This window comes from Centruroides sculpturatus, unplaced genomic scaffold (genome assembly GCF_000671375.1).
Source record: "Centruroides sculpturatus isolate CEXI.00-Female unplaced genomic scaffold, Cexi_2.0 scaffold15, whole genome shotgun sequence".
NCBI lineage: Eukaryota > Metazoa > Arthropoda > Arachnida > Scorpiones > Buthidae > Centruroides > Centruroides sculpturatus.
In genome coordinates, this window is record NW_019384585.1 from 1,635,431 (window position 1) to 1,649,006 (window position 13,576).

Consider the following 13,576-nt stretch of genomic DNA (forward strand, 5'->3'; position numbering starts at 1 on the left):
CTCATATTGATCAACGCGAGTGTGGTCATGTGTGGACGGTGTAGTTGCAGTTTGTTCAGTGGCTCTATCTCATAAACTCATAAGTTATAAGGCTGCGGTGAAATGAGGTGAGGTGAAATTGGAGTTTATGTCCGAAGAGCCACTAATTCCAATCCCTGCCCTGGGTCACTGATCCAGGAGAAGAAAGTGGCATCGTTGAAAGAAACTCATGCCCATATTGGACAGGCAGCCCATGCATTTGCCTCACTCAAATGGTATGTATGGAGAAAGAATAACATCTCTTTGATGACCAAGATCTGCTTGTTCTGTACACTAGTCATATCGATCCTTCTCTATGGGTCAGAAACTTGGACCCTGCTTAAGACAGACTTAGACAAACTTAAGACCTTTCAATTGAAATGCTTCAGACAGATTCTTAATATCTCCCTTTGGGATCGCATCACCAACAACGCCATCTGGGCCATATGCCAACAGCAGCCATCTGTTGAGACACAAATTCAACAGCGACGGCTGAGATGGTTTGGCCATGTGTGCCGAATGGATATTAATCAAATTCCCCACCAACTTCTCTTCTGACAGCGACCTACTGTGTGGAAAATCCAACACTCCGCACCTAAGAAAACGTGGACCAAACAGGTTGAGGAGGACCTCAGGAACCAACGGCTTGATCTGAGGCAGGCAAAAGCAGCAGCTATGGATCGAGGGCATTGGAGGGGCATTGTGGAGAAAGCCCAACTTCCTGCAGCACCCATAGCAGCATACTGGTTGTGCGGATGCCCACAACCAAATGCCAGCTAGGGACAAAAGAAGAAGAAGAAGAAGAAGAAGAAGAAGAAGAAAGTGTTTTAGTGATCATAGTTTTTAGTTATCATCATCAGACTAAATAATTAGTATACTTTATGTGTTCAAGCACAAGACCACTTACATAGGCTCTTGATCTCAAAAATATTAATATGCTTACTTTTTAATCTGATAATTTGCATCACATCAAATTTTATATAAAGAAAAAAGTACTATATGTATTTAATGTATTGAATTTGAGAATCAATTTCCATTTCAGTTGTTGACTTACCATCACTCCAAGAGCTGGTAATTTGTTTGCTGTTACATGGTTACGGAAGAGGCGACCCACATCTTCAATTTTTGCATTTGGCAAATTAGGAAGGATAACCTATAAAAATATAACAAAAATATATTTTAATAAAATTAATATAATCAAAATTTGATAATATAACAATATGTGAAAGTCTTTTGTATTGTTAACTGATAAACACTGACAAACATTTCCCTTAATTTTTTTATTATAACCATACAAACAAGCACTTAACAGAATTTTTACTACAGTTTGCTGAATTATAAAAATTTACTAAATTGAATATTTACAATTTATTTTTAATTTTAAAATCAATGAAATAATTCCAGTTCCAAAAATCATTCAGAAAAACATTATGTTTAATAAAATATGAATAATGAATGTTGAATAAAAAAATATTGTCATGAAAAAAGAGAGAATCCTATTTTCTACAACACTTAAAACTTTCTAATTGCCAACTTATCAATTTTTGAAATTTTAAAAATGTATTTTAAAAATTTCAAAATAAAAACACTTAAATATTAAACATTTGGATATGCATTACACAAGACATTAATATTAATCTTACTAAAATTCTAAAATGCTTTCTTTATCTGAGAATGCAGATACAGTGGAACCCCAGTTAACGAACGTCCTGGTTAACGACCAAATCGGTTAACGAACTTTTATTTTGCAAAAATTTTGTCTCGGATAACGAACTTAAAGGCTTTTTGTGTCAAATTTGTAAGCTTGCTGATTTTTAGGGAAAATCAGTTAATCGTGTGTCGACGATGGTCTAGGGTCCATTCGTACATTGGTGGTGGCGGAGGAGACAAAGATGACAAGTATTCAAGTATTTTACAGTGAAAATCGTTTATTAGAACGGGAAGATGCTTACATATTTGAGGTAGTTTGAAATGGCTTATTTACAGTATTTTCTCTCGGCACTGAGGAGTGGCGTATCGCTGGTCCTACGATAGTGCAAGCTGATCAGTCATAGCCCCAGAGTGGACGAGATGGGTTTGCTTGGTCACAGAAGCGATGGTAGGTGACAGAGGTGCAACAACTGGAGTGGTCCGCGAGACACAGCACAAATTTTAGCACGCACGACTTCAGGCTTAATCCAGATGAAGACGACACAGATTAACCGCCATAGAATTTTTAGGAAAACTGTGTTTTGACCTTGAGATTCAGGGTTTTTATAGTATTTCTTCCTTGAATCTCACCTTACGATTAGTCCTGCATCCCATTCCTCGCTTCCCGATTGTTTTCTTCTTTGTCTCCAGGTGAAAATCGAAACCAGATCAGGTCACGAGAAAGGTTTGTTCCAAGGCGTTTATTTGACACCTGTTCATCGACTCTGATCAGAGATTGTTGATAAACCTATAAGCCTTTCGCTCATAATTTAGCCTATTGTTTCTGCTATCTGTCATTTTAGAACTTTAACGATCGTATGTGATGTTTTTATACCCGTCAAATCTTTCCCCTTTTCCGAAAATTTAACCTAGATCGACTGTTTATGAGCACGCTTTCCTATATTTTCATTAAAGAAAACCATTTTACAAATAAAATTACAAAAATACTGACGGCTAGAACGGATTAATTGTATTTGCATTAATTTCTATGGAAAAATTGCTTCGGTTAACGAACGGACTCGTGGAACGGATTACGTTTGTTAACCGGGGTTCCACTGTACTTTCAAAAATTGCAGAATCATATTAATATTGATACATATATTATAAGTTTTATTTTTTAAAAATGCTTTTTGAAAACTCTTCCACTTCATTTCTTTTAATTTTGAAAAATAATATATAATTGGTTGTATGTAAATGTGTGTATATATAAAAAGTGAATGTGCTTACTTATTGTATTTTAATATATAAAAATTGTTATTAGTTATTGTAACTTCTTTATTTCTACTCATTCTTCTTCTAATTTCTCTCTCTTTTAAATAACTTTTATATATTAAATTAAAAGAAATAAGCATATTCAATTTTTTTCAAACTGTACATCTTCAGTCTACTTCTTTTAGACTATCTGTCTATTAAGAAAACTAGTGATTATAACAAATGTTTAATTATAACAAACACCAAATCTTTCAGAAAAAAGACCCTTGTACAAGAGGGACTAATCTTTGTTTATTAAATAATTCTATTCAATATTTTCCTTTTTACAAAGTCAGCACTGCCTTCGTTCCTTAATAATCTTCAATCGATAGATAGGTTTAATAAAATGAATTAAAAAACTGATTTTGGCATTAAATTTGACAGCAAAAGACAGTCTTTTAACTCGTTTTTACTGTGTAGTTAGTATCATATGCTTTTTTAAGAACTTTTGAAGACCTGTTTAGCCATATTTTTACACAATCTGTACATTACCAAATTCTGATCAATTTACACATAAATGAATATAATATGCATAAATTATTAAAAAAAATATAACTGATTATATCTATAAACTAAAGATCCATTCAGGATAGAATTTAATTCTAGTTTTGAAAAAAGATAAATGATATACAAAAGAAGAGTAAATCCTCCCTGAAAGATTTGAATGTGATTTATGTCTAAATATATCAATAGGTTCATTAATAAATAATTATTGGAAGTAGTTGATTGGAACTCAATAACTTTTTTAAAAAAGGTAAGTGAATGTGCATATTTATTATTTTTTATGTTTATAATAATGTGCTGAAAAACCATTAGAAGCCAACTGAAAACATTTCACACACATATTCAAATCAATTTTGTATTATTTTCGGTACTAAGTTGGTAAAATTAAAACAAAATATTCTTTTAATGTTATTTTTAAAATGTACCTATTTTCAAGTAAATACATTAGGCAAAATAATTTTGATTGTGAAAAACCATATTTACATTTTTGAAATGAAAAACTTACTAAAATCACCAAAATTTTCAAAACTAAGTCTATTTTGAGTATCATTTACTTTCATAAAAATATAATATAAAAGAAAAATAAAAGTAATTTTTTTTCACATCAAAATACTAGAAACTCATTATTTTGCAAAAAGATCACATAAATAAATAATAAAAAGTTTGAAATTTTTTTTGATGATTTTAGAATTTACTTTCCAATGATTATATAAAAAAATAATAATACAAAAATATTTAAGAAAAAATATACTGCATTTTATAGCAGATTTAGAAATGGTAAAATTAGAATAATTTTAATGTTGTTATGGCCTTTTAATATGTAAAAAATTGTAGCTATACAACTTTTACATAATTAAAATCTAGCTAGATATATATTTTTAATGTTTTGTTATAACAGTAACTGTCAAATATACTTACATTCTTTTCTGAAATTGGAGGCAACACAACTGTTTTTTCCATAGTGTGAATTACTATCTTCCACAATTCCTGTAGTTAATTGTTTATAATATTATATAAACAAAATTCCAGTATTAATTTAAAGTTATAAAATAAAACTTATAACATACTTTCAACAAACGTTTCAGAACTGTACGTTCACATTCGTGGGCAAACATGGACAGTTTTCCATCTAAAATATCCATCAATGGATGCAAAATATGATCAGCTTCTGCAATGACTTCGTTGCGTTGAGACTGCTGATTCATGGATACTTGGCCAGTGCCTTTCACGGCTGCAAGTAATGCACTTAATTCCTGCATACTTTGTTTTATAGTACCTTCCAGGCTAAAAATTGCAAATATATTGCAATATTAATGACATAATAATACAGAATAATACAAATAGCATAAGTTTACATTACCTTTGAGCAAAAACAACACTTAAGTCATCAAGTACAGTGTTTAAGGACTGTTGCAATTCTTTCAATATTGTAGCAGCATCAGATTCCAACTATAAGAATTATACATAACATTAGAAACAATATAAATGCTTCTTTATAATTATTAATGAACAAAAATATATGAAATCTATATTTGATATATGAAATCATAATTGGTGAGAAACTATCTTATATTCAATATTAATATTAAGCCCAATTTAGATGAAGTGTGAACAGCTGACATCAGTTGTGCTAAACTGTCACTCATGACATGCATTATTTAAACGATCACACTTCCATTTTGACACATGATCCATATATGCATGATCGTGTTGTGGAGAATCAGAAAAAGTAAATTTTTACAGCTGCAAATGAATGGCAGACTAATTGGCTTAAATCATTATATGACATGTACAGTACAATATGACTCATAATGATATGTGAATTTTAAAATATATGGTATAGTTGACCCCCCTATAACACTGTTGATAATTCTGTGTTATATGAATTCCATGTTGTACAAGTCACTTAGATTTTACAAATATGAGAGCTGTTCACAGCCCAACACATGTATTTGTAAAATCTAAGTGGCTCGTACAACATGGAATTCATATAGCACAGAATCATCAACAGTGTTATAGGGGGCTCAACTGTAGTTGCACGATGGATGTTAAGCTTGTATCAAATAGTTCAATCAATAAGTTTACTGTTAATTAAGAAAATGTAAAAATCTGCAATTATAAACACAAATTATTATAAAAGAGATTAGGAGAGGGATATTTACAAATATTCATCAAGTAATTAATAAATTATTTTAAAGATATCGAAAATTTGTTGAAAATAGGATATAAAGGATCACTATGCTTCAATTATATTAAATACAGTCGACCCCCTATAAGATCGTTGATTTTTCCGTTTTATCTGAATTACATGTTGTACGAGTCACTTAGATTTTACAAATACGTGAGCCGGGCACAGAACGGCACACATATTTGTAAAATCTAAGTGACTCGTACAACATGTAATTCAGATAAAACGGAAAAATCAACGATCTTATAGGGGGGTCGACTGTACTTTTTTATGTAGTAGAGCATATAAAGTTAAAATTAAAGTATTTCAAAGGTCAGTTTTCTTGGGAATTTATTTATTTTTAAGAGACTTCTCACTAAATATGTATAAGATCTTTTCAAATGTGCATGCTCACAAGCTTTGGCAGTTACTTTTGTATCTTCTTGAGTTTACTTCATATAAATTGAGCTTTTGGTTCAGAACAACAATATTTCATTGTGTGAGTTCCACAGGGTCCCATGTATTGTACATTTTGTAAAATTTTATGAGAGAGCAATTTTTATTGTTTTGTTTAATATAAATATTTGTGTGATTTATATTTTGACAGTTTGTAAGTGGACATTCTATACTGGGAAGATTTATAATAAATAATCTTCCTATATTTTAGAACTGAAAAAGTTATAGGGTGATTTGTAAGGTACTATATATGTACTGTACTTAGAACCATGTAACACTGTAATACTGTTCTTTAACAAATAATGTATAGATTATGCTTTTTAAAGTTTTAATATTTAATTAAATAAAACAAAAATTAACAAAGTATAATAGTGAACAAAAATCAGTAGGTAACTGATAACAAAAAATATCTGTATAACAATCATCCCGAAAGAAAAACATTATTTGGTCCATTAACATTGTGCTTTATGATATTTATTTAACAATGCTTTCATGTTATCCTTGGTATTCATCTACTCATATGAAAACTTTATGCACTTTAACTTTTCTTCTGCCACAAGATTACAAAATGCTGAAAACAGTACTCAGAATCTTTTAACTTTTAATACAATCCATTAGTGTTACTTAGAACTACGTGAAATTGGTCCTTATAGTGCAATCTGTCAATCAATAGAAATTCCTTTAATACTGAAAAATGTAGAATTATTTTTTCTAAGATGATGAAAATATCTCATTTTTGACTAAAAGTGTATTTAGAACCCTGTGGAACTTGTGTGACAATTTATAAACTGAACTAACCTTTTCACCTCCCATTGATTCAAACATTTTCTCTAGTTGTACTCTTAACTGCTGGATATTATTCATTAATATACAAGCCTAAAATAAATAAAATTTAGCCAAATATTAATGAAAATATAATTTTTTAAAACTAATTCTTATTTAGGATTTATATATCAATGACTTCTGTTAAGTTTATTATATAATCATGATCACACTTCATAATATCACTATTTTGACATTACTGATGGATATGAATAAATGTCCAAAAGCATTTATAGTCTGGTCAACAAAAGAAAAAATGCATTATATGTTAAGGAGCTGATGGATTGCAAAGTCCAAGTTATCCAATACTGTAATTCTCTATCAAATGTCCAATAACTGTTTAGAAAATGAAACCTGAACATCTACTTTATTATCCTCTTTTTACTTGAAAGTTGTTTAGTAATATTTTGAATGTTATACAAATGTTATTAAAATTAAAATAAAACAAATTTTAACAATCTAAATTAAAATAAAAGAAAAGAATAATATGATATCATGCTTTAGTTTGGGAAATGATAACTAAAAAGACAGACGGATGGATGACAGTGGGAATTTATAGGTCTAGAATTTTTTCAAATTGTAGCACAATAATATTGTTGTAGCTAACATTGCACAGTCAAACCAGGATATCATGTTTAAGATATATAATTATTCTAATTGTCAAAACTAATCATGTTTTGATGTTCTTAATGTAACGTCAAAAGCTACTGATGTATCTGTATCAACAATAAGAAAGATTTCCACTGAAGGAGAGAATGTCACCATTGCCATGGCTGTAAACATTGACAAGCTTATTTCATCACTGACATTTTCTACACCTGGAAAGAAATGACCATAAAGTGCTCCTGTTATGGATTTGGATGATTTTGACTTATCTGTTACTTGTGCCATAATTTTGGAAATATTTTGAGACCAACCAACACTTTCTTCTGTTAAAGAAAATTTATGTGAAAACATTTTGTTTATGGATAGAACTTCATTGCATCGTATTTTAACAAAAAGCTTAATTTAAAATATGATAAAATAGATAACAGGAAATTTTAAATTGAAAAATCAGAAATTATTACACATAGACATAGGTATTTAAGACAAATGTTTTACATTTACCTCCCTACCATTGTAATTTAAATCAAATTGAATTAATTTGGGCACAAGTGAAAAAATCAGTTAAATAAAAAAAAATGCATCTTTTAAACATCTGACATAGACAACTATCATCATCTGCCATCAATAATGTTACAGCATGTAATTAGAAAAAGAAGTTAAGCATATTTTGAATATTGAACAATTAAATTGTGAATCAAACCACTTAATTGAAGAATATATCAAACAACTTATCAACAACATTTCTGGAAATTCAAATACCAGTAGTAGTGAGAATCGTCTTAGAAAAACAGAAATTCCTGAAATACCCTAACTTGGCTGTGCATAATTAAAAAAAAAAAAATCCTTTTAAGAACTACTAAAGCAGTTATTTTCAGAACTAAAACAAAGGGTCACCAATTCAATAAAACAATTGCATATTCTAAATAAAATAAAATATTTTGCTGAAGTTTAATTCTCATTTGTTGTATTTGATGAAATAAACCAAAAAGTCAATTATATCAATAAAAACATAATATAATAAAGGCCAAAATATTAAAAATATTAGCTACATGTTTTGTTGAGACAAACAATATAAAATTAATGATAGAAATATTAAAATTGTGTTAAAAAATCTTCAGAATTATAAATTTCGATAAACAAATAAATAAATAATCATTTTGTTATTTTTATCTTAAAAGGTCATAAATTTACATGCTACTAACAAGACAAACAACAACAATTATCATGTCACGTGTTCTGTTTACTAAAGTGACAAACCAATCATACAAAATGACTGAATTTTTATTCTTTTGTTAAATATGTATTATAAACTATAATACAGTAATGCATTAATCCATCAAAACCAGATACTTAATGTCAGAATAGTTTATTATGTAATAAATCTATATGCATAATTTAGTTATTTTTATCTTAAAAGGTCATAAATTTACATGCTACTAACAAGACAAACAACAACAATTATCATGTCACGTGTTCTGTTTACTAAAGTGACAAACCAATCATACAAAATGACTGAATTTTTATTCTTTTGTTAAATATGTATTATAAACTATAATACAGTAATGCATTAATCCATCAAAACCAGATACTTAATGTCAGAATAGTTTATTATGTAATAAATCTATATGCATAATTTAGACTATAGCATGGAAATACATTAAAATATTTTAATTTAAAATTATCTGAAATAATAATAATAATAATCATATATTAAATATTATATTATTTTATATTAAATATATATTATTTTAACAAATTTTTCTTACTGTTTTCTCTTGACTGACATAATTTTGAAATTCTCTCTTAACAATATCAGCATATGCTGTCAGAACTTTCACTATCGTCTAGAAAAATAATAATTTTTTAAATGTGTAAAGATAAGATTACTTTTTTATTAAATTATTTTCTAAAATTATTTATATTATTTGTCACTTATACCTTGGCAAATCTTTTCATATATCTCTTTACTATTTCAGGATCAGGACATTCTAGTTTGCTAATTACATCAAAACACTGAGTCAGCTGAGTAAAAACATCCACTACAGAATTGGAGAAGAGTGCATGTTCTGAGCTTTGCTGGAACTATAAAAGTTTGAAACAAATTATATATATATCATATTCTCTTATAAACTGTGTTTATTAAATCTCAAGAGTTTCTATTTTTAGTAACACAGTAATATTTTAATGCATGTAAACATTTTCAAAATTTAATCTTCTTCAAAGATACCTTGTATTGACAATCTTATTTCTTCAAAAGGAATATATTGATTAAGACATTTTATTAGCATTTATAAACTGACTGTTTTGCTCATACATTTTTTTTTGGAAAAACATAATTATCACTTATAAAATAAATAGGAAAAAAGCAACTAAAATATAATGTATTCACGTTAATCCCTCTTCTTGTACAACAAGAACAATAGCAATCTATAAAGTCATATGCTTCTGTACTTAACTACTACAGAAGCAAATGACTTTATTGTTGTCACAGTGGTGAGAAAAGAATGAGTTCATAAAGACAATGTTCATTTTTATTGGTTTTTCTACTTATTTTAACATAATTTTTCACTCTAGTTTTATTTTTATTAATTAAAATTATCATTACAAAGCTCTTTAGATAACAAAAATATTAAAATTTAAAATTAATTTAGTTTAATAAGTTTGTCATCATGTGTGTTAATAAACAATAATTCAATTTTCATATTATACAAGTTATATTATTGAAATCACTTTATATTTTGAAAATTTGTAGATTTTCCATTAAATTTTTATTATTTTTAAATAGAAATTCTTATGTATTTTTAAAAATATTCTTAACTTAGCAATATTGAAATTAATTGTAATAATTAATAAATTTTCTTTGCTCAGTATTATTAGAATATGAATAATGTTCATTTGTAATAAATTCTATTAGAAAACAAAATCTCTTCCCATAAAATTAAAACTAATTCCACTTTTTATTTATATACAAAAACTTAAAAAAAAAATACTTACGCCATCCTTCTTATCACGGAGGAAGGCACTGTTGAGGTATTCTAGGGAAACATCATCATTTTCATTCAACCACTGCATAACAAATGGTTCAAACCAACTAAAAAGTTAAATAAAAACAATATTAATCTAAATTTTATATTTAGTATATTAAGTATTATAATAAAATATTAAAATAATTACATGACACACACATAATGATTTCTCTATAAAATAATTATTTGACATTTGTTAGAAATCCATCAACAAATAGGAAAATACAGTAAAATTTGTGTAACCAAGAATTGCATGGTACTGAATTATTTTTCTATTTTGACAGGTTTCCATTTTGCAGAGGTTTTAGTAGTTTTCTATTTTTATCTTTAATTATACTAGATGTCACAAACTGGGAAATGAATCCAGATAATAACAATCCACAAAAAACCTTTTTACGAGTGTTATGTCAGAGTGTTAATCCAGATAAATCAAAAAATCCAAGAATTTTCTGGGGTGAGCCATCCTGGATATGCCGGGTTCATTCCCTCATTACCCAGCCACCCCATTGTGGGCTTATATGAATCCATGATGAATTTATTAAAAGATGCTCTTAGTGCCCAAAGGACAGAAAGAATTAAAAAAGTATTCAATTCTACCCCTGGTTGATTCAAACAAAAACTAACATTAATGAAAAATTATTTATTGTGACATTCAGTGCAAAATTGAATCACAAATCACACTTCAGAAAAAACAGCAAAATGTCAAGCTTCTGTACAATGGGAGTTCTGTGCACCATACATTCAGTGATTTCATGACATCACATGGTTAGTTCAGGCAGAAAAGTAGAAACTGGCATCAAGAACCGAAGGCAGTTTTGTGCAATGCCACCCAGCATTTCCAGATTGGGGACTTTTTTCATTTTGATCTTTTTTCAGTAGACTAAAACGAAAATTTTGACACAACAAAACTTGTGAAATACTGTTTAAACATTGTGATCAAATGTGTTATTCAGAATTATTCATTAAAAAATTATTCAATACAAAGCTAAAAATAGCAATATTTTCTGACTATAATCATCCACTTTTATAATCACTTAAAAGGGGTTTTTCAAACAAATAAAATGAAATAGCCTTTGAATCTGAATCCAATGTTCACCCAAGTTCAAGAATTAATGAGATGATTTAATTCTCAGTAATTCTTAAACTTGAGTGAACATTGGATTCAAAGGACAAACATTTTGGTTTATTTGTCCAAAAACCCCTTTTATATGGTTATAAAAAGTGAAAAAATTATTCAAAAATAATTCCTATTGCTAACAAGGGGAGAGCCAAACATTCAAGACTCTGATTCAAATGTAACTTCGTGAGCATGCAGCCTTAAACATTAACAGCTCCTTATCCAAATAATAGGACCCACTTCTCAAGTGTTTCCAAAAATTGGGCTTCTGAAAATTTAAGTTTGGCTTATAAGTTTTTAGAAGTTTCAAGTCCTAGGAGCTGCAATAGCCAAGCGAATAAGACACTAGGTACTGGAGCTAGATGATGTAGGTTTGAACTTTGGAGTTTTAGTTTTAGTTTAATTTAGTTTTTTATATGTAACTTTATTATTTTATCATATCATTAGCCTTATTATTACTATTATTCCTCATGTTTAAAGCAAACAAGAGATCAAAAATTGTGACATCATTTCCTGTTTAGTGAAAAAAAGCTTTTGTAGATTTAACTCCTTTACATCGTTAAATAAAACTTTTATTTCTTGATATTTATTTCCACATATTTTACACACTATATCCTCACAAGTGAATAAGCTTCAGATGTTACTGTATGTGGAGGAAAAAGACAAGCGATATGAAAATAGGGTAACATAGTTGCAGCATTTTATTTTTTTCATTGTTAATATTAGGGACACTTTCCTAATGCATTCATGTTTGTTACATGTCAAATGTTACTATACCATCATATCTGAAAATAAATATGAAGAAAATTTCATCTAACAACATAAGAATTAAATCTGGAGGATTTTTTCCTTAAGCAGGAAATGATGTCACAATTTTTAATCTCTTGTTTTATAAGCTTTAAATGTAATGAATAATAGTAATAATAATGTGATAAATTAATAAAATAATAACACATAAAAAAGAACTAAACTAAAATCTCAAAGGTTCAAATCTACATTGTCTAGCTCCAGTACCTAGTGTCTTATTCACTCAACTATTGGATATGAAACTTCAAAAACTTATAAGCTAAACGCTAAATTTTCAGTGGACCATTTTTGAACATGCTTGAAAAGTGGGTCCTATCATTTGGACAAGGAGCTGTTTGTGTTTAGGGTTATGTGCTCACCAAATTTTGTTTGAATCAGAAACCCAAACATCTGGCCCTCTTCTTGTTAGTGACAGTTTAACATGTTACTTTTGCTTTCCAGATGCCAAACTAATATTGCTACCAGCACCTGCATTAATTAGTAAGTAACTGGTAATAATGAATAATTTGAAGTGACAAAATAATTAAAAACTGGTGAAATAGTGGCAATATTTTAAAATTTTACAGAGCACCCCCTAGAGAAATATTTTTCACTTAATACTATCTTGACTGCTAATAGCTATCAAAATAGTATCTATTAAACCGTATTTTATAAATTTACTTTAAAACCTGAAGAGGATGTAAAATTTTTAAAATCTTCTTCAGATTTATAATTTATACACACCAAATTAAGCTATTATTTCTATTTTAAAGTATATTATAAAATATAATTTTTTGCATTTAATTCCATTTGGCTTTACAATAGATGGATATATATTAAAACTGCTATATAAATTTATGAAGCAAATAAAATAAAATTTATGACTTTTTAATTTTATAATGGATATATTTATTATAACATAAAAACTAACATATAAATAATTATCTTACGATGGATATTCTGGTACTGTGTCTTTATACGGTGGAACATCCTTTACATAATTATTGTAAAACCATTTCACTTTAAAATGTAAATTCATGTAGGCAGAACTTTTACATAACCTGTGTTGTTCATGTTCTAAAATTAAAAAAGTTTTCATTTATTAATTATCAGTAATTAATATTCTAATAAATA

At 28.2% G+C, this 13,576-nt stretch overlaps 1 protein-coding gene across 1 annotated transcript in view; it reads right to left on the reverse strand.

Annotated features, from left to right (window-relative positions):
* The window catches only part of LOC111624581 (protein unc-13 homolog B-like), a 44,164-nt gene that overhangs the window by 10,163 nt on the left and 20,425 nt on the right, over nt 1–13,576 (reverse strand). Inside the window, exons 10-18 of the mRNA XM_023367475.1 lie at nt 13,393–13,519; nt 10,508–10,604; nt 9,452–9,595; nt 9,280–9,357; nt 6,884–6,961; nt 4,823–4,911; nt 4,530–4,746; nt 4,381–4,449; nt 1,073–1,171 (exon numbers count right to left, since the gene is read on the reverse strand). Of these exons, the coding sequence (XP_023223243.1) occupies nt 1,073–1,171; nt 4,381–4,449; nt 4,530–4,746; nt 4,823–4,911; nt 6,884–6,961; nt 9,280–9,357; nt 9,452–9,595; nt 10,508–10,604; nt 13,393–13,519 (998 nt within the window). The remainder of the gene's footprint in view (nt 1–1,072; nt 1,172–4,380; nt 4,450–4,529; nt 4,747–4,822; nt 4,912–6,883; nt 6,962–9,279; nt 9,358–9,451; nt 9,596–10,507; nt 10,605–13,392; nt 13,520–13,576) is intronic.